Here is a 25971-nt window from a genome sequence, read left to right as displayed (position 1 = left end):
TAACCCTCTTCGTTCATGCGGGTTTTTTTTTTGTCTTTTTTGCGGTACGCGGGCCTCTCACCACTGCGGCCTCTCCTGCTGCGGAGCACAGGCTCCGGATGCGCAGGCCCAGCGGCCATGGCTCACGGGCCCAGCCGCTCCGCGGCATGTGGGATCCTCCTGGACCGGGGCACGAACCCGTGTCCCCCGCATCGGCAGGCGGACTCCCAACCACTGCGCCACCAGGGAAGCCCCATGTGGTTTCCTTATCAACCCAAGCCCAGGTCCTTCAAATCAAGGATATCAAAAATCACAACTGCATCAGAACTTTGATACCTCATTGCCATTTTCAATTTTCTAAACCATGTTACATTGTGTGATGAGCCACTCGCTCAGGGTCTATAAAGAGATCCAGCCAAAACGGAGGGGAGAGGAGGGGAGGGGAGGGGAAGGTTTGATAGACTGACATCTGGGTACACTGGCTACCTATAGCTTCATCAACGGGCCAGCAAGAGGTCTGCGTCCACGCTGAGTGCAGCTGCCTCTCCAGCCCTTCCTGGGCTCCCTGGCTGTTGGCCCAGGTTCTAAGCCGGTGTGGACCAGGCAGCCACAGCCCATCAGCTTGGGGAGGGGGCGGTGAGGAACAGCGAGGGGATTTAGGAAAAGAGAAGGGAGGGCATGGAGGAAGAAGAGGCGGGTGGAGGAGTGAGAACGTGAGAAAGAGGCTGGAAGCAGGAGGGGCTGCCAGAGGGGGACAGGGGAGAGAGGCGTGTGGCAGGCAGGATTCTAGGATGGTCTCCGAGATTCCCGTCACTGCTGTACATGCTCTTCATTCTCCTCTCCCCTTGAGTGTGGCTAGAACGGTGAGTATGACAGATGTCACTCCTGTGACTGGGTTACATTATACTGCAAAGAGAAATGCACTAGTAATGAAGGTCCCTCGTCAGCTGACTTTGAGTTCATCAAAACAGAGCTCCAGGGTGGGCCTGACCTCATCAGGTGAGCCCTGGAAAAGTGGGCCTGGAGGTCAGACAGACTCCTGCCGGCCTCGCAAAAGCAAGCTGCCACGTGCGAGAGGGCCTGTGAGGGGTCGCATGACAAAGAATGAGAGCGGCCCAGCTGACAGCCAGCAGGAAAATGGGACCTCAGTCCCGCAACAGCAGGACGTGAACGCCACCAACAACCACGTGAGCTGGGAACAGGACTCTGAGCTCCAGAACGGATGCAGCCTGGCCGAGACCTTGACTGCAGCCTCGGGAGACCCTGAGCAGAGGGACCCAGTAGGCTGTGCCCAAACTCCTGACCCACGGGAGCTGTGAGATAATCAGCATGTGTTGCTCTAAGCTGCCACATTTGTGGGTATCTGTCCTGCATCAGCAGACGACTGACATGAGGTGGTGAGGTCTGGGATGATTCCTGCTCACACAGCGTGGGTGCCTCTGTGACTAAGGAGCCCGAGCCCCTGCACGCCCACCTCCTCCCCAGCCTGTCCGGCCAGCCCCCTCCTCTGCTCGAACTCCTCTTGGGACCGGAGCAAAGATCCTCGAAGAGACCACCTCTCTGAGCAGGTGGTCCCTGCCACCTGAGACGGCCTCCCCACCAGACTGGCAGGCCTCCAAAATCATGTCCCATCAGACCCCAGCTACCCTGGTGGGCCTCTACCCACCAGCAAAGGGCTCCCGTCATGGCCCACCCCCTCTCTGGTCCTCACGTCCACCCAGCATGTCTGTCCTGTCCATGAGAACAACCCCCGACCTGAGGGACCTGGGCTTGGGTTGAATGAATCAAGTTACAGGACAAGCTCCCTGTGAGGACACGAGCTAGCCAACCCTGAAGACAGATCGATATGGTCAAGCTTCACCTTCGATTAGAATGTGGAAAGGAGATAAATAATTCAGTACAGTTTCAAATGCTTGCAGTCACCGCCACACGAAGCACCTCCATCTCACAGGATTCTTATATGACTCATATGTGGAGAACAAGGTTCTCATAACACAGGAAGTGGTAACAACCATGCTTGCTTCTGGGACTCTGGCTAAAAGCTAACAGATACACAAGCCAACGTCTGAAGGGGCACAAAACCTATGCACAGCCAACTTCATTAGCACAAAACCAGTATCAGCAGAATAACCCCAACACAACCTGAGATGCCTAAAAGAAAAACCACACGGAGCTTCGACAACACAATTCACTCTAAAACGCCGACACTGCCAAGAACACAAAACAGCCAGACACAGAGCATCACCGATGATGCTCATTTAAGACAGCATCAGGGGAAATGTTTGATAAGATCAGTCGTTCAATGAACAGAAAGTACAAAATAGCGATGGTCCACCCTGGTGACCTGCAGGCACGAGTTCATTCCCCCCAAAATTTCCAGGGAGGTCCAGCCCTGCCCTCCAGTTGCCAGCCATCAACCGAGCAGTTCCAGGGGTCGATGTGCCCCCGGCCAGGGCTTCGGTGATGCAGGACAAACCCGTTGTGGACTGACGCTTTTGTAAAATATAAACTCACACGCTTGAGGTCACAGCCAGGTCACACTGTTTGAGTCTCCAAATGCACACTTTCACTTTCTGTCCCTCGCCTGTAGGGGACTGCAGCTTCCTGGCCACCAGCACTCCAGCCCAGGCCTCGCAGCACTGCCGAGACTGCAGGGGAAGGACTTTCAACGTGCAGTCTGGGGCCCCAGTCTCAGGGGGTGCACACAAAGCTCTCGGGGACCATGTACAAGTGACAAGCGCTACGGTGGGTGAAACCGTGCTGGGGCTGCCCTGGAGGAGAACGTAACCCGTCCGGGTGTCGGGAAGGCGTCCTGGAGGACGGGGGCCCGAAGCCAACGCCGAGGGGCAAAGAGGAGAAGGCCAGGCGAGGGGGCGGGCGGCAAGGGGCCAGGACGGGGCGGCGGAGTCCCGAGGGCCCGGCTGCCTGCGCTAGCCTCAGCCCTGCTACCTGGAACCTCATCTTGAAGGAACGCGGAACCACTGACGGGTCTGAAGAAGGCAGAGCACAGCGGGGTCTGACTTTCACTTTAGAAACGTGTCTCTGGCTGAATGTGGGGACCAGGGGCGGGGTGGGGAGGGCGGCATGAGACTCGGGAAGTACGGAGAGGCTGCTTCTGAGCGGGGGCGGGGGGGGGGGGACGAAGCTGGGCGGAGAGGCGAGAGGGCCCTGGAGGGAACGTCAGGTGCCCAGGGTCCCGAGGAGGCCCACGCGGCCCCAGGAGCCAGCCCGCGCCACGCTGGATGCCACTCACCCAAACCCGAACCCGGGCACACGGTCTGCTCACGCCTCCGGCCTCGGAGGTGGGGCATTTCTCCACCCTGACCCCCTCCCCGCTGCGCTCCCAACCTCAAGGGAGACGACAGTGGCCGAAGGGAAAGGATGGGGCCAAGGAGACGGACCTATGGCATTTAGGGCACAAACGATAAACTGCACAGGCCTGTAAAGCAAGGTTTGGGAAACGAGACTTCCCAGGCTCCCCCTCCCCACGCCCGCGATGGCTCTCAGCCGTCGTCCTTCAGCTCCCACTGGAGGTCAAGGTCAGTGGGCCTTCCACTGGCTACTAGCCCCCGGCCTGCTCGCTGTGACCGCACGACGCTGGCAGGGCCGCGCTCCCACCCAGAGCTTGGTGGCCGGGCCGGTCCAGCTGCTCGTCCCTCAGCCCACCGTCCTCGAAAGGGGCTCTGGAACAGGCGTAGCTCCGGACACCAAATCCCCCTTTTCTGGCCCAAGAGCATCTTTGTTGAGATACACGCTGAGACATTCAAGGATGACGTGATACGACCTCGCTCAGGTGGGGAAAGTGGCCGTAGGCTGGCAGCTGTGGGGCTGGTGGCAGGAAGGGGGGGCCCTTGTGCCCCAGCGGCAGCCTCTGGGGCTTGTGAAAGATGCAGTCTCCAGCTCCACCCCAGACCCGCTGAGTCAGGGCCTCGGGTGCGGCCAGTCTGGGCTTCAACCCGCCCCCAGGGAGCTGGCTGCTCCCCCCAGTGCGACGACCTCTGCTTTCTGTTATCCCATCTCCGCTTGGGTTATGTTTGACGTTTTTCATAATAAATAGCAAACATTTTTTGAAGGAAGGAAGGGAGGGTGGGGGAAGGGAGCAGAGGCTGAAAGGGAGAGAAAGAGAGGGAAGGAAAGAAATGAAGAAGCACCAGGCCAAGCTCACTGCTGCGAGAAGGTCGCCTGGCGCCATCGCTAAAAACCCTTGCAGTGTTGCCCCCCGGCCCTCACCATCGGGCCCCCTCCCTGTTCCCGCGCACCTCCAGGATTAGGGAGGAGCTGACCCAGCCGGGCCTCCTCTGACGAGATGCAGGCTCCCTGGCTTTCTCAGGACCGCCCAGTGTTGGTGAGGAACGAACGCCAGAGTCCCAGCCCCCTCACAGGGGACACAGTCCCCCAGGATCCTACCGTCCTGACCTGGAACCTCATAAACAGAGCTTTACAGACATGGGGCTTGCAAGCAAGGCACGCTTTGATGGTGGAGATGGTTGGGAAGAGAAGATTCCTTTTATCACCAAAGTTGCCTCCTAATAGTCCTAAAAAGCTGAACCCTTGATTCCGAAGTTCCACTTTTACATTTAATTTTGCCAGAGATAAATAAATAAGACAACGCTCTGACACTAAGGTGATATGTATGGTCTGAGAGATGCTAAAACCACACAAAGCAGCACAAGTCCGAGCCCCAGGGCCTCCTGAACAAATGGCTAAAAACAGCCAGGCGCGCCCAGCCAGGGTCTGGGACACCAGCCCTACGGCACCCTGCAGGTCCAGGGGCGGAAGCATGGAGGCCACCGGCCAAGGGCCCGGCCACAGGGGCGCACAGGCTGGTTGAGGAGGTAGACAGCCAAAGTGATGCTTCTCTCTGAAATACCCTCTCTCGGCGGCCCAGACCCGGGCTGGGCTGGAGAAAGGCTGGAGGGTTATGTGAAAACGTCACTGGCAAAAACAGGAGTTACTTTGGTGATGGGTCTCTGCACTGGGCCGAGGGCTTGATCAGCTCTAGTTCTAGATCGGACCACAGAGCAGAAATGGCTTCTACCAGAGCGGGACACAAAAGTCAGTGGATAAACAGACGCACGCCTCTTCTACCAGTGACCCTGACAGGACTCCTGCTTGGAGCACCAGAAACTCCCGGCTGCAATAAAACTGTCATCCAGAGACAACGGCTGCTCGTTTCTTCAGGGTCAGGGAACTCAGGGACAGCCCCCTGCTTGGCCTGGGGACTGAACAAAACTAAAAGAGAAGTTATGCACCAGGATGGGAGGAGAAAGCCCTGGGTGAGGCGTGTCCTTCCCTCCGAGCCCGGCCCCTGCACAGCTTCCTTCCTCCCTGACCTCCTGTCTGTGCTGAAGGTTTTGTAAGCAGTGGTGGACACTGCCCGAGGGTGCAGCAACCACACACCGCCCCCAGTACCCTGCACCCCAATTCCAGTGATGTCGGGGGCTCTAAGAGCTCTGATAATATCTGTATCCTTTTGTGGCTCCTACCCGTTCAACCCCACATCATGATCTTCGAAAAGCAGAAACGCAATAAACATTGGTGGAACCAAAGTCCTGCCTGCTTGGAGAGGACAGAGGTGCCCAGGACGTAGTCTCAGCAGCTTTCTAAAAAGCCCCACATGACTTCCGGAGTCCCGACTCTGTCTGCATACTTCCTGAGCTTCGAAGCTTTCCTGGGATTCAAGCATGGTGCGGAATTCTATATGCCAAGACCTCTCCCCCGCAGTCCCAGAAAAAGTTCTTATTCTGTTCTTAAATTCTCCTGGGGTTCCAGAATTCTACATGGAAGCTGGACGGGGTTTATGAGCTGTAACTCTAGGACGACTCTTGAGAAATGGGCCTGAGCTGCTTCGTCATTTCCTCCACCTAGGAGAAAGCCCTGGAGCCTGGAAAGGCACCGAGATGATGCTCTGGGAGCCGCTCCCCGTCGGCCAGGCAGAGCCCGGGGAGACTTACTGCTCATTACTGACGTGCGGATCAGTGACCCTAATGCTCTGTGATGGCAGAATTTTCTTCAGGCCACGTGATATGTTACCACTGTAGTTTATAACCTCTTGGGAAAAGTTAAAGGATGTATTTAAGGTTCACTCATGTGAATATAATAGGAATATCATGCAGTTGAAGCCAGCAGTGTGACAAAGAACCGGTTCTGTTTAGAAACAAGCAGGGGCCCTCTGTCTCCACGTGTGACTGTTCCTGGGAATGAGGAAGGACTACAGCTCCTGCTGGGCAAGGCTGAAATCTCAGAGTCGCTGGTGAACACACACAGCCCCGTGTTAAAGTGATTTACAACATGCTGCAGACAGTGCAAAGGAACCATGAGGCTGTGATACAGAAGCCCTTTCCTGACTTGCCATTTCTTTTTTCTTTTTTTCTTGAAGTAGAACTGAGTTACAATGTTGTGTTAGTTTCAGGTATACAGCAAAGTGATTCAGTTATTTTTTTCATATCATATTCTATTATAGGTTATTACAAGATATTAAATATAATACCCTGTGCTGTAAGATATATCCTTGTTGCTTATCTATCTTATATACAGTAGTTAGTATCTGTTAATCCCAAACTCCTCATTTGTTCTGCCTCCCTCCCTCCCTCCCTTTCCCTTTTGGTAACCATAAGTTTGCTTTTTAAGTCTGTGAGTCTGTTTCTGTTTTGTACATAGGTTCATTTGTATTATTATTAGATTCCACATATAGGTGACATCATACGGTATTTGTCTTTCTCTGTCTGACTTCACTAAGTATGACAATATCTAGGTCCCTCCATGTTGCTGCAAATGGCATTATTTCATTCTTTTTTATGGCTGAGTAATATTCCATTGTGTATATACACCACATCTTCTATCCATTCCTCTGTCCATGGACATTTAGGTTGTTTCATATCTTGGCTACTGTAAATAGTGATGCTATGAACAGTGGGGTGCATGTATCTTTCTGAATTAGAGTTTTTGTCTTTTCTGGATATATGCCCAGGAGTGGGATTGCTGGATCATATGACCACTCTATTTTTGGTTTTTTGTTTTTTTTTGTTTATTTTCAGTACGCGGGCCTCTCACTGTTGTGGCCTCTCCCTATTTTTGGTTTTTAAAGGAACCTTCATAGTGGCTGCACCAACTTACATCCCCACCGGCAGTGCAGGAGGGCTCCCCTTTCTCCACACCCCCTCCAGCATTTACTATTTGTAGACTTTTTAATGATGGCAGTTCTGGCTGGTGTGAGGCGATACCCCATAGTGCTTTTAATTTGCATTTCTCTAGTAATTAGCGATGTTGAGCACCTTTTCACATGCCTGTTGGCCATCTGTATGTCTTCTTTGAAGAAATGTCTATTTAGGTCTTCTGTCCATATTTTGGTTGGGTTGTTTGTTTTATTGAGCTGTATGAGCTGTGTGTATATTTTGGCTATTAAGCCCTTGTCAGTCGCATCCTTTGCATGTATTTTCTCCCAGTCCGTAGGCTGTCTTTTCCTTTTGTTTATGGTTTCCTTTGCTGTGCAAAAGCCTTTAAGTTTAATTAGTTCCCATTTGTTTATTTTTGCTTTTATTTCTTTTGCCTTGGGAGACTGCTTTTGGGAGATCTAAGAAAATTTCGCTATAATTTGTCAGAGAATATTTTGCCTATGTTCTCTTCTAGGGGTTTTATGGTGTCATGTCTTATATTTAAGTCTTTAAACCATTTTGAGTTTATTTTTGTATATGGTGTGAGGGAGTGTTCTAATTTCACTGATTTACATGCAGCTGTCCAGTTTTCCCAGCACCACTTGTTGAAGAGACTGTCTTTTCTCCACTGTATATTCTTGCCTCCTCTGTTGTAGATTAATTGACCGTAAGTGTGTGGGTTTATTTATGGGCTCTCTATTCTGTTCCATTGGTCTATGTTTGTTTTTGTGCCAATATCATGCTGTTCTGATTACTGTAGTTTTGTAGTACTGTCTGAAGTCTGGTAAGGTTATGCCTCCAGCTTTGTTCTTTTTCCTCAGAAGTGCTTTGGCAATTCTGGGCCTTCTTTGATTCCATATAAATTTTAGGATGATTTGTTCTAGTTCTATGGGTATGGTGTCATGGGTATTTTGATAGGGATTGCATTAAATCTGTAGATTGCTTTGGGTAGTATGACCATTTTAACAATATTAATTCTTCCAGTCCAAGAGCATGGGATATCTTTCCATTTCTTTGAATCATCTTCAGTTTCCTTAATCAATATTTTATAATCTTCAGCAGATAATTTTTTTTTTTTTTTTTTGCCGTACGCAGGGCTCTCACTGCTGTAGCCTCTCCCATCGCAGAGCACAGGCTCCGGACGCACAGGCTCAGTGGCCATGGCTCACGGGCCCAACCGCTCCGTGGCACGTGGGATCCTCCCGGACCGGGGCACGAACCCGCGTCCCCTGCATCGGCAGGCGGACTCTCAACCACTGCGCCACCAGGGAAGCCCCAGCTTATCACCTTGGTTAAGTTTATTCCTAGGTATTTATTTTGACGTGATTTTAAACGATTTTTTTTTACTTTATCTTCCTGATACTTCCTTATTAGTGTAAAGAAATGCAGCAGATTTCTGTATATTAATCTTGTATCCTGCTGCCTTCCTGAATTCATTTATTAGTTCTAACAGTTTCTGTGTGGAGACTTTAGGGTTCTCTATACAGAGTATCATCTAATCTACAAATAGTGACAATTTTACCTCTTCCCTTCCAATTCGGATACCTTGTATTTCTTTTTCTTGTCTGGTTGCTATGACTAGGACTTCCAATACTATGTTGAATAGAAGTGGTGAGAGTGGGCATCCTTATCCTTTTCCTGAATTTAGCTGGAAGGCTTTCAGCTTTTCACTACTGAGTATTATGTTGGCTGTGGGTTTGTCGTAAATGGCTTTTATTATTTTGAGATATGTCCCCTCTATAACCACTTTGGTGAGAGTTTCTATCATGAATGGAATGTTGAATTTCGTCATATGCTTTTTCTGCATCTATGGAGATGACCATGTGGTTTCTGTCTTTCCTTTAGTTGATGTGGTGTATCACATTGATCGATTTGCGTATGTTGAACCATCCTTGCCACCCTGGAATGAATCCGACTTGATTATGTGTATGATCTTTTTTAATGTATTGTTGTATTTAGTTTGCTAATATTTTGTTGAGGATTTTTGCATCTATATTCATCAAAGATATTGGCCTGCAATTTTGTTTTTTTTGTAGTGTCTTTGTCTGGTTTTGGTGTCAGGGTGGTGGTGGCTTCATAGAATGAATTTGGGAGTGTTCCCTCTTCCTTTCAATTTTTTTGGAATAGTTTGAGAAGGATACCTATAATGAGTTCCTCCTTGTATATTTGGTAGAATTCCCAAGTGAAGCCATCTAGTCCTGGACTTTTGTTTGCAGGGAGGTTGTTTTTTGTTTTTGTTTTTGTTTTAATTACAGATTCTATTTCACTTCTAGTAATCAGTCTGTTCAAATTAGCTGTTTCTTCCTGACTCAGTTTTGGCAGGCTGTATGTTTCTAGAAACTTGTCCATGTCTTCTAGGTTGTGCAGTTCGTTGGCACGTAACTGTTCATAGTATTTTCTTACAATTCTTTGTATTTCTGTGGTCTCAGTTGTTATTTCTTCTCCTTCATTTCTTATCTTGTTTATTTGGGTCCTCCCTCTTTTCTTCTTGGTGAGCCTGCCTAGAGGTTTGTTGATCTTGTTTATCTTTTTAAAAAACCAGCTCTTGGTTTTATTGATCTTTTCTATTTTTTAATCTCTATTTTATTTATTTCCTCTCTGATCTTTATTATTTTCCTGAGTTGACTTTGCTACAGGAAGTGGCAACCGCTACCAACTTCTGTTTTCTATGTAAACCCCCAATTCCTCATATGCAGTAGATTCTAAAAATAGTTTGCTGTTCAAAGCAACCAAGCAGACTGGGCAATGTGTTCTCCTGCACAGGCAGGAACAGGAGCGGAAGCGTATACCAGCTGGCAGCTCGGAAACAGTGGCGATCCTGGCCTCTGTACCACATGTGTCCACGGCCCCCGTGTCCCTCAGCTGCCACGTGCATTTTACTCCACTCTCAACATCTCATCTTTCCAACCCCTCGCTCAGGCAATCACGATAAGTTCCCCCACGAGGGGGCCTGCTCTTTACAGCCATGACTGTAATTATGATGGCCACGGAGAAGAAGGCACTTTGGGATGACAGTTGTCAATGGGGGAAGTGCCAATGCTTGAGAGGGCATTCTGGAACTGCTGGGGGGGGTGGTGCTGGGAAGTCACAGTGACTGGAGGAGGGGACTGATGGCATTTAGGGGCAGGGCGTGGTATGCCAACCATCCTGTACTCAGACAGGCCCACACAATGAGGAACTTCCCCATTGGCTACTCAGGCAGATAGAAAAACCACATTATAACTTTCAGACCTACAAATTCATTCCAACTCACTTATAAATTCAAAATACATTCTGAGTAGTTTTAACATACACTGAATATTCCAGGAATGCAATCTGCATGGAAGTCAAGGGAAGATCATACACGGCTTTGTTCAGAACCTTCCCAAGAGTTACTCTCAATATTCACATTCTGTCACTGCAATTTACTTTCATTTTATTTCTTTTCAATGTTACAGTTAAAACATTATATTGACCTGAAATTATGTGTGAAGGAAGATTGTACCACCTAGGAACTTCATTTCAGGTTAGTAATAAGGATGTTAAAAACTTGTTATAAAAAAGGGGCACTGGGTCTGACAGAGCTGCAAACCACAGTTTTAAAACTTCGGGGTGGGATGAGGGGGAATGAACCCCGCTACTGCACAGCCATGCTTGTTGAAACAGCCCAGGCACAGGTTCAGGGCACAGGTCTGGGGACCAGTGCTTAAGCCACAAAATAAACAAGACACGTTATCAATTTTACTTGACGATTTGGAGGACATAAAGTTAAGGACTAAAGTTTAACTGGTTATTTAAAACACTATGTTTCCATCAAAATCAAATCAGATGAGTTACGGACTGTAAAATGATCACGGAATTTTATGATAGAACAGCAGCCTTCAAAGAAGCCTTTACCTCGCAAGGCCACTTTACGTCACTGCTTGTGAGGGGCTGGCTCGTGGGGGACCAGGTGGAAAAGCTACCTCTCGCGGCTGTGACTGTGGTGTTCTCAGCGGGGCCCTGAGTTTCCGAAGACAGAGACTGTCCAGAGAGGGGTCTCGAGACCAAGCTACCAGCGCTGGCTCTGTGGCTGACCCATTATGTGAACTTGGACAAACTGCACCACTTCTGAACACTAGCCCTCAATACCGGGGGCAAGGGGACCAGGTGACGTGATCTCTGGGTGCTCCCTTTGCCTCTGAAATGCTATGTCTCTACACTGGGGTGAATTCTTTGCACCCTGAGACTGTCCATAGAGTTCTCTTTCCCCATTTTGCTACTGGAAATCTCCTGACTTTGCTTCTCAGAAAAACATACCAGAATAACAAACAGTTTAATCAGGAACAAAATTATTCACAGTCCTTTATCGACAGCAGACTAATAACATTTACCTCTTCAAACTTCACAACACAATCCTAGGCTTAACAACGACCCACAAGCTGATCCATCGACCCACAACGATGCATCAAGCTGATGAATAAAAAGCGTGCACAGTACCTTCCATGCAAATAAATTCTCTTGTTAATACATTTAAAATGTTTTTCTGAGATCAGTGATGTTCACACTGCCTTCAACATATTGGAGTAAAAAGCAAGGGCGTGATGGCCACAAATAACCTTGTGTGTGACCGACAGGACCGACGGGTGACAGGTAAGAGCAGCCTGGCCTCCCCTGTGCAGCTCTCCAGGTGACAGGTTCCCTCCAGCCAATGCCTCTGGGCTCCATACCCTTCACTTCACCTGGTCCACTCAGGGTCTTCCTTGCAAACTCCACACCTTTAAGGTGACACAAAACACTAACACTGTTCCTTCTCAGAATAAGGCTGGACCCTCCAGCAGCTCCACACTTTCCCACGTAGGCAGCACACAACTACTGACAGCCTTTCCTATGCTCAAGTGATTCTCCTGGAACCAGCTAGGAAAGAGCCAGAACGCGTCATTTCCATCCTCAACAAGCTTGTCTGTCTGTATGGTGGTAGGAGCCGTACAGCACGCAGGAATGAGGTTGGCGCCCAGCAGCTCCCGGCATGGCTTGACACAAGTGACAGCTAAAAAGCTGGTACAGTATGAAAAACAGAAAGATGAAAATTTCTGCAGCTCTGTCATTTCTACTATGCCTCTCCTTACTTAGAAAAAATACAGTTCATTGAGTGTGCTTTTGTCTGATAAACTACCAGATATAGAAAGGAAACGTTAATCAAATGAAGACTTCTCAGTATGCACTCCGGAGCAAGGTCTTGTGTCCTAACAGGCTGCCTTAGTAAAAAGAAACCCTTCAGCCCTGATACTGGGGTTGTGAGGCCCCAGGGCTGCAAAAGAGAGCCTGACAAGAGCAATGATGCTCGCTGACTGCCTGCCGGACCCTGCCCGAGCATCGTGTATGGTGGTGACATCACCAGCTCCAGCGCTGAACCAGCAGGGCTGGGTGTGAACTGGCCCCCACTGCCTGCTGGCTGTGTGGCCTTGGGAAAGTCCCCTGAACTTTCTGAGCCCGTTTTCTCTTTATGGGTAAGTGGAAATAACCAAACCACCGCTGAGGTTATGCAAGGGGGGAGGGAAGACTTCTACAGAAAACACTTAACAGGGCTGACACGGCAGGGGTTTGGGAGATGCTACCTACTGTTACTACCTACACAGTGTCTTCTATGACGACAGTGTGAATTCAGCTCACAGGAGGTTGAAAGCAGCAGGAGAAGACAAGCATGCTGAAGCACTCACCAGGAGAAAGAGTGCTGGGGAAATGCCAGAGGAGGCAGGGGGAGACGCCCCACCCGCAACAAAAGCCCACTCCTACTTCTCTTCCCACAGGAAGATTACACACCCACTGGCCAGAGATAATAAAACAGATGTCAGGATCAGAAATGATGTTGCTTTAGGGGCTTCCCTGGTGGCGCAGTGGTTGAGAGTCCGCCTGCCGATGCAGGGGACGCGGGTTCGTGCCCCGGTCCAGGAAGATCCCACATGCCACAGAGCGGCTGGGCCCGTGAGCCATGGCCGCTGAGCCTGCGCGTCCGGAGCCTGTGCTCCGCAACGGGAGAGGCCACAGCAGTGAGAGGACCGTGTACCGCAAAAAAAAAAAAGAAAGAAAGAAAGAAAAGATGTTGCTTTGATAAGCTCTATTACACAAACATATAAATGAAACATTTTAGTTAAAACGAAAAGTAAATCTTCCTTATAGTCATTTAAACTACAACTAGAGTAGTTGTACTTTAGCGTCCAAACAAAACTATTTATATGGCTTTAAAGTTGTCAAGTTACAGTATTAAGGAGAAAACCACTTGAAACTCTGGCCCTCCCCCAAATGAATACATGAGGCGCAGAAAGGGGATTTTAGTGGTGGTATGCAGTCAAGCACATGGCAATTCTGCATCACTTAATCTTGGATGGAGTCAAAATAGTGCTTTGTTTAACTCAGAAGAAGTTCATTTACTTAATTTTATCTAGACTGTCTGAATAATGAAAGTTCTGGTAAATCCATTCCATGAAAATATGGAAATAAGCTGCTTTAAAACACACACACACACAGAGTAAAATTTGGGTGGCCCAGAGTAAAAGCAGTAAAGTAAATAAAAGTTCCTCTTCTCCCTGACCCACGTCTAACATACAGTGAGATGTCACAGGCTTACTGCCTTAACAGGTTAGCATTTCGAACCTTATGGCCAATGGGGCTCCAAGATTAAAACTTTTAAATATGATCAGATATTTCGGAAACACTGGCATGTGAGTAACGAGTCATAAACACTTCCTTTCCATAAAGATGTTTAATAAATAAATAAATAACTAAAGTCTGTGGGTTCCGGGAAAAACAACAACACATTTCCTTTGCTGAGTCACACAGCCTGATTTTTCAGGGATAAGAATTTCCTCTTGAACGCTGCCTTTTGAGGGGCAAACACACCGCACCAACTTGTGGCCTCATAATTCTGTAGAAACCAGATAAGAACCTCACTCTAATCAGGTAATACACCAATCAACTTTGCCTGAAAACACTTCAGCTGCTATAAATAACTCGATTTCCTGTGCTCACTGTAAGTGGCAGTTTAGACGGCAGGGTTTACAAGAAGTTTGCTAAGGAGGCTTCCACTACTTTGATACTAGCTCAGGCTGAACAGAAACTAACCCTTAAAGAAAAAGGGAAGTTGAGTCTCCATCTTTGCCCTAGTGGGACACTCTTACTACTATGAGGAAAGAACTAACTTACTGTTTTTATATCTTAACTGTTTGGGAAAACGATTCGTCTAAAGCAAACCATGATTCCAATGCTCAAAGGTCTCCTGTTGAGCCCAGCAGGGTCGGCCCCCCAGCACTGTGTTCACCCACCCCCGTTCATCCACATGTCCCCTCGCCACCAGGACCTGGGGACCTGCGCACTGGTACCTACAGTAAGATGAGACTTGGGGGTTCACGTTCTACCCTGATAGCCTCTCTCAGAATGGGGCTGGTCGTCTGTGAGGACTTAGTGCTAATCAGTATGTGGAAAACTTCCAGAGGTGACACAACCCGGCAGGAACATGGGGAAGTTACAAAAGTTAAAGAAACATGGTTTCTACGCTGTCCTCTCCTGCAAGGAGCCTGGACTTCCTGCTCGGATCCTGCTTTTTTCTTTGCCCCATGAGATGGAGCTGGACAAGTCCATCTCCTCCTGCCAACCCCAGCTCTGGCCTCACACCCAGGTGGCCCCAGCCCTCCTCCTCCCCTGGTGACCCCTGTTCCCGGGACACAGGGTCTCTGGGCACAGAACACAAGCCAGCACAAGCCAATCTGATGCCCACCGTTCTCCCGCTGGAACACTACCGCCCAGGGTGGCTGCTGAGCGACTCCTTCTGACACACCCCACCCCACCCCACTGGTCCTTCAGCAACAGTTTCCTTTCCTTTTTTTTTTTTTGCGGTATGCGGGCCTCTCACTGTTGTGGCCTCTCCCGTTGCGGAGCACAGGCTCCGGACGCACAGGCTCAGCGGCCATGGCTCACGGGCCCAGCCGCTCCGCGGCATGTGGGATCCTCCCGGACCGGGGCACAAACCCGTGTCCCCTGCATCGGCAGGCGGACTCTCAACCACTGCGCCACCAGGGAAGCCCAACGGTTTCCTTTTCAACCATTAACCTCAAAAAACAGTCCTACTCTAAAAAAGTTTTTGCTGCTATTTACTTGAGCAAGTTCACAATTGATTACTGAAAACCCCTAGAACCAAATGTGTTTCAGAATTCAACATTTTTGGATTTTAGAAAGGTAACAAGATGCATACACCATATATTCTGTAACAACCCAGAGTAACAGCCCTTAATCAAGAAACTTAACAGGGCTGCAGAGAAATGTACGAATATTCACACTGAGAAGAATAAAGACTGAAAATAGCCTCCCATCGGCCAAATGGGACCTGGGGACCTTGGCACAGATACCTACAATAAGATGAGACTTGGGGGCCGCGAAGAGCCTCCCATCACCGCCAAATGAATCCTGCTGACAACTTACAAAAAAGAGAAACAACTTCTGATTTTCAGAGCTTACTGGATCCTGGAACTCGGGGTAGGAGGTGGGCTGTGCCCACCGAGCACCTCCTCACTCGGCAGCTGTCCCCGTCTCTCCTGTCACCAGCTCCCAGCAGCATCTCTGTGAAGCACGCATCTCGACCAGATCCAGTCCCAGGGTTAAGTTAAGGGTTAATGAGAGCGTGCAGCCAGCGCCTTCGGGCGACAGGTGTTATTTCTACTCCTGCCTCTGACGGCCTGGCGCTCCCTTCCTCACATCCTGTTCTCCATGGTCACTCTTTTCTTCTCCTTGCCCAGCAGTTCATTCCTCTGAGCTCAGATCTTGCCCAGGATTAACATCAGCCTGTTCTTGCCATCTATGGTTTGCCTAGGCGGCTCCTCGGGAGCTTGGGCATCTCTCAGCGGCGTTCCCATCCTTCTTTCCTCCAAGGGCCCTTCCCTGATGGTGATTCAAGGATCTCTCTGTAGGTTCCCAAGTAGGTTAAGGGGTAGGAACCAGCTCCAAAGGCCTGGTCCAGGGGTGGAACATTATGTCAGGTCAGAGGAGCACACTAAAGAGGACCTTAAAAATACCCACCCGCCTGTCCTCAGCAAGGAGTGTCATTTTCAAGCGTGTATTCATCAGAATCTATTTCTACACTCCTCTCTGGTGTTGACCGGGAAGCTCAGGGCAGGGCAGTCTTATTCATCTTGAATCCTCCACAAACACTCAGTAGGTGACTAATTCCTACCTGCTGAAGGAGTGATTATTTGGGGTTCACACTTTTATCAAGGTTCCACACAGGCCGGATAAAGTGGAAATCTAGGGTCTCTCTCCCTGTCTGCGGTACTAACTTAATGATGTGCTTCTTTTCCAAACTACGCCCTTTCACCTTTAAATATTCCCATTCATCATCAACCACAAGCCACATGAAAAGTTACTAACCTTCCCCACCTCACCCCCTGCCCGATTTTAACGCCAAACTACTCCCACATCCATGGTTCCAACGCTGGGTGCTGAGCCGGATAACTGCAAAATCCCCCAGAGGGAGGATCCCCTTCGGACCCGGTGACCCCAGGAGACCAGTCAAAGTGGATCTGGGAACTGGGGTCCTTGGGGGAACTAGAGAAACCGGGTGCAACGCATTGGTTCTAAGGTCCAGCGCAGGGTAAGTGCTCCAAGCCACCCAGCCACTGGGGGCGCCAGCCTCAGAGCGAGGGCACCGCCTCTGGGCACCAGTTCCTAGGCACTGTATTTTATAAAACATCAAACTAGAAGCTCTGAGCGAAACTCTAGACCACGCGCAGGTCTCACACCTCGGCTGGATCCGCGGCCGAGTCACGCAGCTGGGCAGAGCCCGTCAAAAGGCCGTAACTGCGGGCAGAGGGGACCAGACGAAGTTCCTTTCCGTCCTGCTGAGGGGCGTTGCCCAGGGAAATGTGCTTTCCAGAGCGCAAGGCGGGGGGGCAGTGCACACCGAGCCGCGAACTGAACCGAGAGCAGGCCACCACCCCCCGCCCATGCTCGCGTGGGGACGTTCGTTTAAGGGGGTCCCCGGCCAGGCGAGGCAGCCCCACACCTCCCCGGGCACAGATGATTGCGGCGGAAGGTGCCGCCTGCCCTTGGCTCCTAGAACATCAATAAGGACCAAACACTGGCAATCAGAACCAAAAGTTTCGAAAATGTGTTTTCTTCTTACCAGTCTCTGAGCTTCTGGGCTCAGACAGTCAATTTCCTGGTTCTGCGCGGCCGCAGGGTTGGTCATCCTGCCGGCTGCAGGTCCACCTTCTCACACAGCAGGGAAAGGGAGCCAACGCCCGGCTCCCCGGATCCGCGAGCGGGCCGGCTCTCAGCGCAGCCACATGCCGAGAACGGCGGGGCTACTGCCCAGAGACAAATCCGCGCGTCGGGACGGGAACCTCGCCCTTCCCAAGGCGGGGTCGCGCCTCCGCGGTTCCGGGGCTGGAGTGCGGCCGAAGGGGCGGGGCGCAGGTGGCGGAGCCCGGGAGCCCGCGGGCCTGGGGTGGCGGCACCCGGGAGAAGAGCAGTTGGGGCCGCCCCCAGCCCTCCTCCCACAAGCGTCCCGCCCGCGCTCCACCACGCACCCCGCCCGGCCCGTTCTCAGCGAGCGCTCCTCCCCGCGCCCCAGCGGCGCGGTTATTAATCATCACCCAGCCCTCCTCCGCCCCCCACCCGAAAGGCGATGGGGAAAAAAAACCGTAGCCGGCCCCGCCCACAGCCCCCGTCGGCCGCCCACCCACCCGCCGAGAGAGGGCGAGCTGAGAGGCCTCGGAAGACCGGGGAGAAGTGGGGAGGCGCCCGCGCGTGGCCTGGGTCGCCCCGGGGAGGAGCCTGCGCGGGGGAGGGTTCTGCGCGAGGGGCGGGGTCCTCTGGTGGAGGAGCCAGAGCGGGGCGGGGCCCCCGGGGCGGGGCCCGCGCGGGGGTGGGGCGGATTGCCCCTCAGACCCCGCCCCCGGCCCCCTCGCCGTCGGTGCTGCGCTCCCGCCCCAAGGTGTTCTCCAAATTCAGGCCGAAGTGAGCTTCTGCGGACGCGATTACCTCGCCCGAGTCCCGCAGCACCTGCTGGTCGGGGTACCCAGCTAACGCGTCACACGGAGAAAGGGCCGGCTTCCAGGGCGACCACACCGCGCGGCCCGCGGGGGTAAGAGCAAGCATCCGAGGGCCGGTGCGGCCCCGCCTGCCTCCCCCTCCGCAATAGGCGGCAGAAGAACGCGGTTTGGCGCGGATGCGGCGTCTCAGAGCCGGGGGGCTGCACCGGCCAGGGATCCGGCGGGAGGTCGTGCGGGGCAGGGGCCGATCCGAGGTCCCCGCCGGGCGCCGCGCGGGGAGGGCGTGGAGAGGAGCGTCCAGCGGCGGGACGGGGCCCCGGCCGCCCAGCACGCGCCTCCTCCAGCCGCAGAACTCGCGTCGCTCGTTCTTTAGCAGTTCTACATGCAAAGCAACGAAACGTCTCCTGACCTCGCCAGGCCAAAGCAGAAGCGACGGGCAGGAAGCGACGCAGATTTTCATCGGAATGCCAACCTGCCCCGGCCCAGCCCGCTGCCTGTGGCGCCTGGAAGCTTTCCGCGCCCCGCCCCGCCTCCTACCCTGCGTCCAGGCCGTCCCGGGCCCTTCCTGCCCATACCCTGCGGGCACGTTTTCGGAGGCCGTTCTCAGAAAGACCACCTCCCCGCCCCTAATTCTCTGCAAAGGCGGCTCCAGCGAAATCCTCGACAGACCGCAAATATACATTTAAATGTTACAGTCCCCCAGTTCCCCACTCTGCCCCACTCACCTCCTCCTCGGTAACACGTTAGCGCAAGGCCCGTGTGCACTCGCCTTCCCGCTCTGGCTTCAGGGCAGGGGGCTCTGGAAGGAAGGGTGTATGTGTCGAGGGGCGTAGCGGGGTGGGGAACAGAGAAGGTTCTGAGGGACCGAGGTCCTAACCTAGGAGAGAGTAGGGACAGCAGAAAAGCAAGGCCGAGTAAAGACCCAAAGTGGCCTCTGCGGGAGAAACAGCAGGTTTCCACTTTGATGAGCGGGAACACAGCGCCAGGCCTCGATGGATAGCAGCGTTAGGTTGGCAAGAATAATTTTCAAAGATTGAAATGCGTACCTTTAATACCTTGTTTTCTTGCTATAACACTTTTAAAATACGTCAGTGCATTACAGTTCTTGATTCTATAGAGTTAAACTAGTTGGCAAAAATAATTTTAAGCTGTTCTACATAAACAAGTACGGGACTTAGAGAATCTATGGTGGAAAGCAAAGATGATTTTAGTTAAGAGCTCCACAGATGAGAATGATAGCCAGTTAATAAAACCGCCTTCTGGGAGTCTTCAGTTTGAATATTCTGATCTAGATAAGCAAATTCTAGAGCTTCTTGCCACCTGGAACCTTATGACCACATCTCCCTGAGCAGGGCACAGGGAACAGGCTTCTTTTGTCCTGACTGTCACAGGGCAATGCCTGTAGACACCTGCACCCTCCCCAGCTCCCAGGTGGCCGTCCAATGGCTACTTACCAGTTTTGTGAAAACCGCATAGGGAAGGGGTTAGGTGGCTCTGGAATTAAACCATCTGGCTCAGTTCTTGCCTCTGCCACTTACTGTGGGATCATGACTAAGTTATGGAGGCCCTGTGTCTCGAGTCTCATCTGAAACATGACAGTGATAATGAAAGCGCCCAGGGCAGAGGGGAGGACCGCCACTGAGCACAGTCAGGGGAGCCGCCTTGCTGCCCCTCAGCCCGCTCTCTTCTCCTGGCCTCCAGGCGCCCAGGCCTTCCTGCCCTTCTCTGCAGCAGGAAGGAAGCTGGGCAACAACAGTTTAAATGGCTGAGAACCGGGAGAGATTGTGGGTAGCCCCGGAGAAGACAACAAACCCACAGCCTCCATGAAAGCTGTGAGAGGGCCTGGCTGGAGGGCACTATCGTGGAGGGAGAAGCAACTGGTTGACCAGTTTTATTCCCAGGAACAAACTAACAATACCAACAATAAAATAATGATAGTAAAGGCACAAGAGATTTCTGATTCTACTAAGCAGTAGCAAATTAGAGAAAACTGCTTTGCTAACATCCTTCTAGATGACAGGCCTCTATGTTCTGACATGTGTTCCAGCCCAGCCATACCGTGAAGATGGCTCAGACCCGTCCCAGCTGTAGGGAAATGTCAGTCTGTATTTTAAGTGGTGCTGAATTCACACTTCTTGGTGTTACTTAGACCCCGGGGCCCCAGAACAAAGTGTAGAGGGTCTAGTTGCCTTCTGTTCATTTTGACATAAGTAGCTCTCTAGTGAAAAGGGCCCCTTAGGAAGCCCCTTCCCAGGCAGTCTCCATCCCCCCCCCCTTTTTTTTTTTATGCGGTACGCGGGCCTCTCACTGTTGTGGCCTCTCCCATTGCGGAGCACAGGCTCCGGACGCGCAGGCTCAGCGGCCATGGCTCACGGGCCCAGCCGCTCCACGGCATGTGGGATCTTCCCGGACCGGGGCACGAACCCGTGTCCCCTGCATCGGCAGGCAGACTCTCAACCACTGTGCCACCAGGGAGGCCCCCAAACATAACTTTTATATGCTCTGGGATGCCGTAAAACTCGTGTGACTCCCTTTATTGTGATAAGCACTTTACTGCGGTGGACTGGAGCCGAGCCCACAATGTCTCCGAGGTGTGCCTGTGTAACATGCTTTGTAAACTGAAAGGTGCCGTGCAAATCTGGGTAATCCCTTCATGAACCAGCTTTATAATATGAAGTGGTTTTTATATTAGTCAGAAGGATCCATATAAGGTTACAACATACATGTAAGCTCACTGTTTGTAGAAGCAACATAGAGATGTTTATTCCGCTGTAATCAGTAAGGCTGGGAATTCACGTTCATGCAAAACAGCTGTTATGGCTGGGATCTGGAAACTGGTTTTGTGTGGGTTATTAACTAGGGGTGCAGCCAGGAACCACTGTGCCCTCCCCTGCCCGCCCTCTACCTTGTGCTACATCCTGGAAGGATTTGCCTCCGTTGCTCTAGCACTCAGCACTGACCACAGCAGGAGGCAAAGCTGGTGAACCCAGAAGCAGCCCAGCACCACGAAGACCCGTAAACCATGTTGGGGTGTGACCCCAAAGTGGTTAAATGTTGTGGCATTTGCTGGTTAGCTATGAGTCTGAGGTTCCCAGAGCACAATTAGATCATTCTACTTACCTTTTGTTCTCTTCTAGGGGCCCCCTTAAGAAATTAAGTTCCTGTGTGTAACCTTGTTGCACGTCAGAGAACTGCTTTTGAGATTTTCGACATTACACTTCTGTTGGGAGGGCTCAGAGCACCACAACCATGGTGGCTTTTAGGGATGCCCGAGACAGAAGCTGCCACAAAACCTAAGGTGCCTCTCAGGACAGAGTCCCTGGGTTTAAACGGTGACTAGGTGCTTGCAGGTCAGTGACTGCCCAGCAGCTTGGAAGGGGCTGGAAATAGAGTCCACCTGCTAGAAGTGGGATCTTGACCTAAAGAAGGGAAAACTGAACCTGTCATTGGCCTCACAGCTCTTTATATAAAGACCCTGGGCCCACACTGGTGCAGTCTGAGCCTTCAGCAAGCCATAATCTTTTTGCTGGAGGAGGGTCCTGCCTCTGTGCTGGTGGCTGCTGACTGATCAGGGTGGTGGGTGCTGAAGGCTAGGGCGGCGGCAGTGATTTCCTAAAATAAGACAATGAAGTTCGCTGCATCGAGTGACTCTCGCTCTCATGAACGATTTCTCTGTAGCACGCAATGCTGTTTGATAACACTTTACCCCCAGTAGCACTTCTTTCAAAATTTGGAGTCCTTCCTCTCAAACCCTGCCACTGCTTTATCAACTCAGTTGATGAAATAGTCTAACTCCTTTGTTGACATTTCAACAATCTTCACAGCATCTTCACAGGAGCAGATTCCATCTCAGGAAACCACTTTCATAGCAAATCCACAAGAAGCAAAATCCCTCAGTCATCAGCTCTATCATGAGATGGCAGCAGTTCGGTCCCATCTTCAGGCCCCACTTCTGAGTCCGGCTCTCCTGCTGCTCCCACCACATCTGCAGCCCTTCCTCCACTGAAGACTTGAGCCCCTCAAAGTCACCCATGAGGGCTGGAATCAACTTCTCCCCAACTTCTGTTAATGCTGATATTGGGACCTCTTCTGGTGAATCACAAATGTTCTTAATGGTGTGTAGAAGGTACCCAGACCCATCAGAGGAATCACTGTCTATGGCACCTATAGCCTTAGGAAACATATTTCTTAAATACAAGGTTGCTACAAACATTCTATTTGTAAAACAACACAGTATCTTTGAAACACAATAAAGTGAAGTACAATAAAACGAGGTCTAGGCAGGTGTACACACACGGAGGCCCACAAAGGTTGTATAACTCGTCCACAGATGCACACTGGCAGAGTGAAGTCAGGTTTTTAACCCAAGTCCCTGCTAAAAGTCCAAGCCCTTAGCATCCGGTGCACTGCCTGACACAGAGGTGCTCCCTCCCCCCAGCCACCCAGGGATCCTCACTGGGAACAGACAGTCACCAGACAGGCTGTCTCCCTGGGCTGAACCTGGACCAATAACCCCATCTCCTGCTCCAAGGGTGTTGGCAAAGCAGTGCGCGTACCCAGGTCCAGACCGTAGCTCGCTCTCCTGGTATGACCCAGGGCACTGGTAGGAACATCAGATGAGGGAGCCAGTCCCTGCCTGCCATTCACAGAGAAAACTGTACCCCACAGTCAGCTGGCCCAGATCAGGCCCACGGTGAACTTGACACTCGGGCCTGGGTCCTGCCTGCCTCCAGTGGACAGAAATATTGGGGGCAAGAGTGGCTAGAAAGCAAGAGAGCTGGTTTCTAGCATACAGACAGCTCCTGCTTGCTGAGCACCCGCCCTGTGCTGGGTGTCCTACAGCCACATACTTCATACTCACCGCTGCCTGTTACTGAGTCCTCACTCTCCCCAGAGACTCTGAGTGGGCTCTTCCAAAATGGGAGCAGGGGCTTCCCTGGTGGCGCAGTGGTTGAGAGTCCGCCTGCCGATGCAGGGGACGCGGGTTCGTGCCCCGGTCCGGGAGGATCCCACATGCCGCGGAGCGGCTGGGCCCGTGAGCCATGGCCGCTAAGCCTGTGCGTCCGGAGCCTGTGCTCCGCAACGGGAGAGACCACAGCAGTGAGAGGCCCGCGTACCGCAAAAAAAAAAAAAAAAAAGGGAGCAGATGCTCACCTCACAGATGGATGGATGGATGGATGGATGATTCTCCCAGGAAAATGGAGGACTTTGATAGTTTATCATTAACTCTCATTGATCTTAAGTATGTTATATTTTTGGTAGCAACTGAGAATAGAAACTCTCTTTTTAAAACGGCATGACTTTTGGATTTTTTTTTTTTGCATAACTACCTGGCACGCAGCAATTCACCACTTTTTTTTCATTTAGTATATATTTAGTATATATTTTGAAAATCCCTTTGGATTTTCTAAGGAAGGTGATGAGCTTGAGTTTTGGTTGCCCTGAACTTGAAGTGGGGCAGAAAGCCTTGAGGAAGGTGTCCAGCAGGCACTTTGGCACCAGCAGTATGAACCGGTTTAAGGTGGTGATAAAAATGGTAGCATGCATATAACAGAAAAGAGGCTGAAGGAAGGAATCTGGGGACTCCTACATTTAACGAATAAGAGAGTGTCAAGAACAAGCCAAGACAGAAGACGGGTCGTTAGGGAAACAAAATCAGAGGCGCCTTCTGGAAGCCACTATTCAGAAGGCTGGCGTGAATACTGGTGTTAGGGTAGATGGAGTGGAGAGGCCAGGGTCGAGAAAGGCTTTAATTTGCAACTAGAAAAACACCGGCTATTGTATCCTCTTATTGAAATTCTACATTTAAGCATTTTCAACGGTTCATGCACACAAAATAAATGGCACGTTACAGCCTCGGAGGAAGACAGAATCAAGAAGGTTTTGGGTGGGGAGAGATTTGTTCATGCGTCCGTCTGTTTTTAAGGATGGAAGAGACTTGAGGCAGTTTGGAGGCTGGAAAGTGGGAGTTAACGGAGATTGAGCTAAAACAGGGTGGGCGTGTGGGAGACTGTTGACTAAGGGACAGTGGTGAGGGCATTTCTGGACTTTCAGGATTTGGCCTGATTCTGAGCTAAATGGGGATGAGAAAACCAAAGTGGCCAGGAGAGGACAGATAACAAGAAGCACAGTCCTGGTGCAGAGACTGTGGACACAGAACTGAGGGACGACGAAGGTTGGGAGGAGCAGAGACTGAAGGACCCACCAGACAGCCAACTCTGGTACAGCCAGGGTGATGCTATTTTCAGTACCTGAGCCCAGAGCCCTTCCACGGGGCTCCAGAAGGCCCAATAATGCTGCCGCAGGGTAAAATCTGTCCACATTTAAAATAATTTCTGACTTATTTTACTCTGGAATTAAGTTCATCTCCAAAAGCGTCCAGCAATAAGTCCATAGCAATCTTGGAGGGGGGAGGGATGTAGCCATTTTTTCAATCCATTCCTCAGAACTGTTGACCCTTAAGACAAGACCAGATGATCACAGAAACCCCACCACCACCACCACCATATATTGTGTCCAAGGAAATGGCCACAAACACCTCCAATAAAGCACCTCTTAGGAAAACCAGTCCTGTTTTTCATGAACACAACACACTGCAAATACCACCCAATTATTTTCTAAAAATATTGAGAACAAAACAACTCAAATCCATTACATATTTCTCAATCACATAGGAAAAGACTTGGAAAAGTCCCTGTAAGTCAACCCTAATGCAAAGAAAAAATATCTATATATGTACTCAGAATAGTCCATTTAAGAAACTTTTGATCAGAATTGATAGTAAAATAAGGAAAATAGGCTTTACTTTCAACAACTGTATTCACTAGCTAACAGAACACCCCACTGATAAGAAATACACGAAATGCTTCAAAATATATTTAGGAACATAAAATGATGGTTAAAAAAACAGAAGCAAAATTTCTTCTAGATTCTCACCGATTTGTTTGGCTCCGGTCTCAGTAATCTTGCCTATGAGTTTAACATTCTAGGAGAGATAGAATGTGCCTAACAGTCAGAGCCATGAAACAAGTCTCTACCCTGCTGGCTGAAAACTCCAGAAATCCATCAGGCTACAAAGGTGACGGACAAATGTCAGTCACAGAAAGGAAGTGTGGGGAACACAGGAGTTTATAATCTAAATTTAAACAGTACCCATAGCAAACAGGGAAATTTGAGGGCACACAGGGTGAATTCAAAGGTTTAAAATCCAGGCACTCCCACTAAACAGCTTGCCTTGAAGACAACCTGACTTCAGGACAGACAGAAATGTCAGAAGTAAGCAACCTTCCAACCTAAGGTACAGAAATTTCTAAAAGAACATCCCTAAAATAATCCTTCTAAGAAAATGAAGTTTCCTAAAGGAAAATAAAGACTGGAACACACTTTAGCACAGCACTAAACACACATGCCCACACCCTAAAATAAGGGTTTTCCCCTCTGCATTTTAGCCCCTGAAACAAAGGGCAAAGAAAAGTCATCAACTGTTAGCCTCCAGGAAAGTACCAGATTATGGGCACCTTTTTTATCATCAATCCGTATGAACCAGGTATCTCTCCAGCGGACTTAACATAGAACATAAAAGCCTCACCTTTGAAAAATGAAGATTTTAGATGAAGTTTAAGGAAGAGCGAAGAACAGCCATCTGGAGAGACATGTTTAGCGTGAGAGTGGAAATTCTGGAAAAGCAGGAGATCAAATAGCCACTCCTGAGCACGTCACCTCTGAGTGCCAGCCGAGAGGTCAATTAAAGGCACCTTTATACCTGCCACCTCACTGGGCAGCTTCGACCCGCCTACCTTAATGGAAGGGCGTGGTTCCCTAAGCCCATTGTAGATTTT

At 50.6% G+C, this 25971-nt stretch overlaps 1 protein-coding gene and 1 long non-coding RNA gene across 23 annotated transcripts in view; one reads left to right on the top strand and one right to left on the bottom strand.

The window, feature by feature from the left end:
• Window positions 1-25971, bottom strand: part of LRRFIP1 (LRR binding FLII interacting protein 1) — a 142653-nt gene that overhangs the window by 68461 nt on the left and 48221 nt on the right. For 8 of the 22 annotated variants that reach the window (XM_049712390.1, XM_049712391.1, XM_049712375.1 and 5 more), the window contains exon 1: window positions 18123-18531. The exons of 6 other annotated variants lie outside the window; for them this stretch is intronic. In XM_049712390.1, coding sequence (XP_049568347.1) covers window positions 18123-18239 — 117 coding nt within the window. In that variant the 5' untranslated portion in view covers window positions 18240-18531. Of the gene's footprint in view, window positions 1-17262; window positions 17821-18122; window positions 18532-25971 lie in introns of those variants that run through there. 8 more of the 22 variants (XM_012533095.3, XM_049712382.1, XM_049712377.1 and 5 more) reach the window with 5 other exon arrangements.
• LOC125965026 (uncharacterized) lies at window positions 18085-19650 on the top strand. Its single transcript, XR_007478479.1, has 2 exons — window positions 18085-18225; window positions 18507-19650. It is a non-coding gene; the product is annotated as an uncharacterized LOC125965026 (long non-coding RNA).

Source organism: Orcinus orca, chromosome 7, assembly GCF_937001465.1.
Source record: "Orcinus orca chromosome 7, mOrcOrc1.1, whole genome shotgun sequence".
Lineage (NCBI taxonomy): Eukaryota > Metazoa > Chordata > Mammalia > Artiodactyla > Delphinidae > Orcinus > Orcinus orca.
This window is presented reverse-complemented; position numbering and strand designations above follow the sequence as displayed.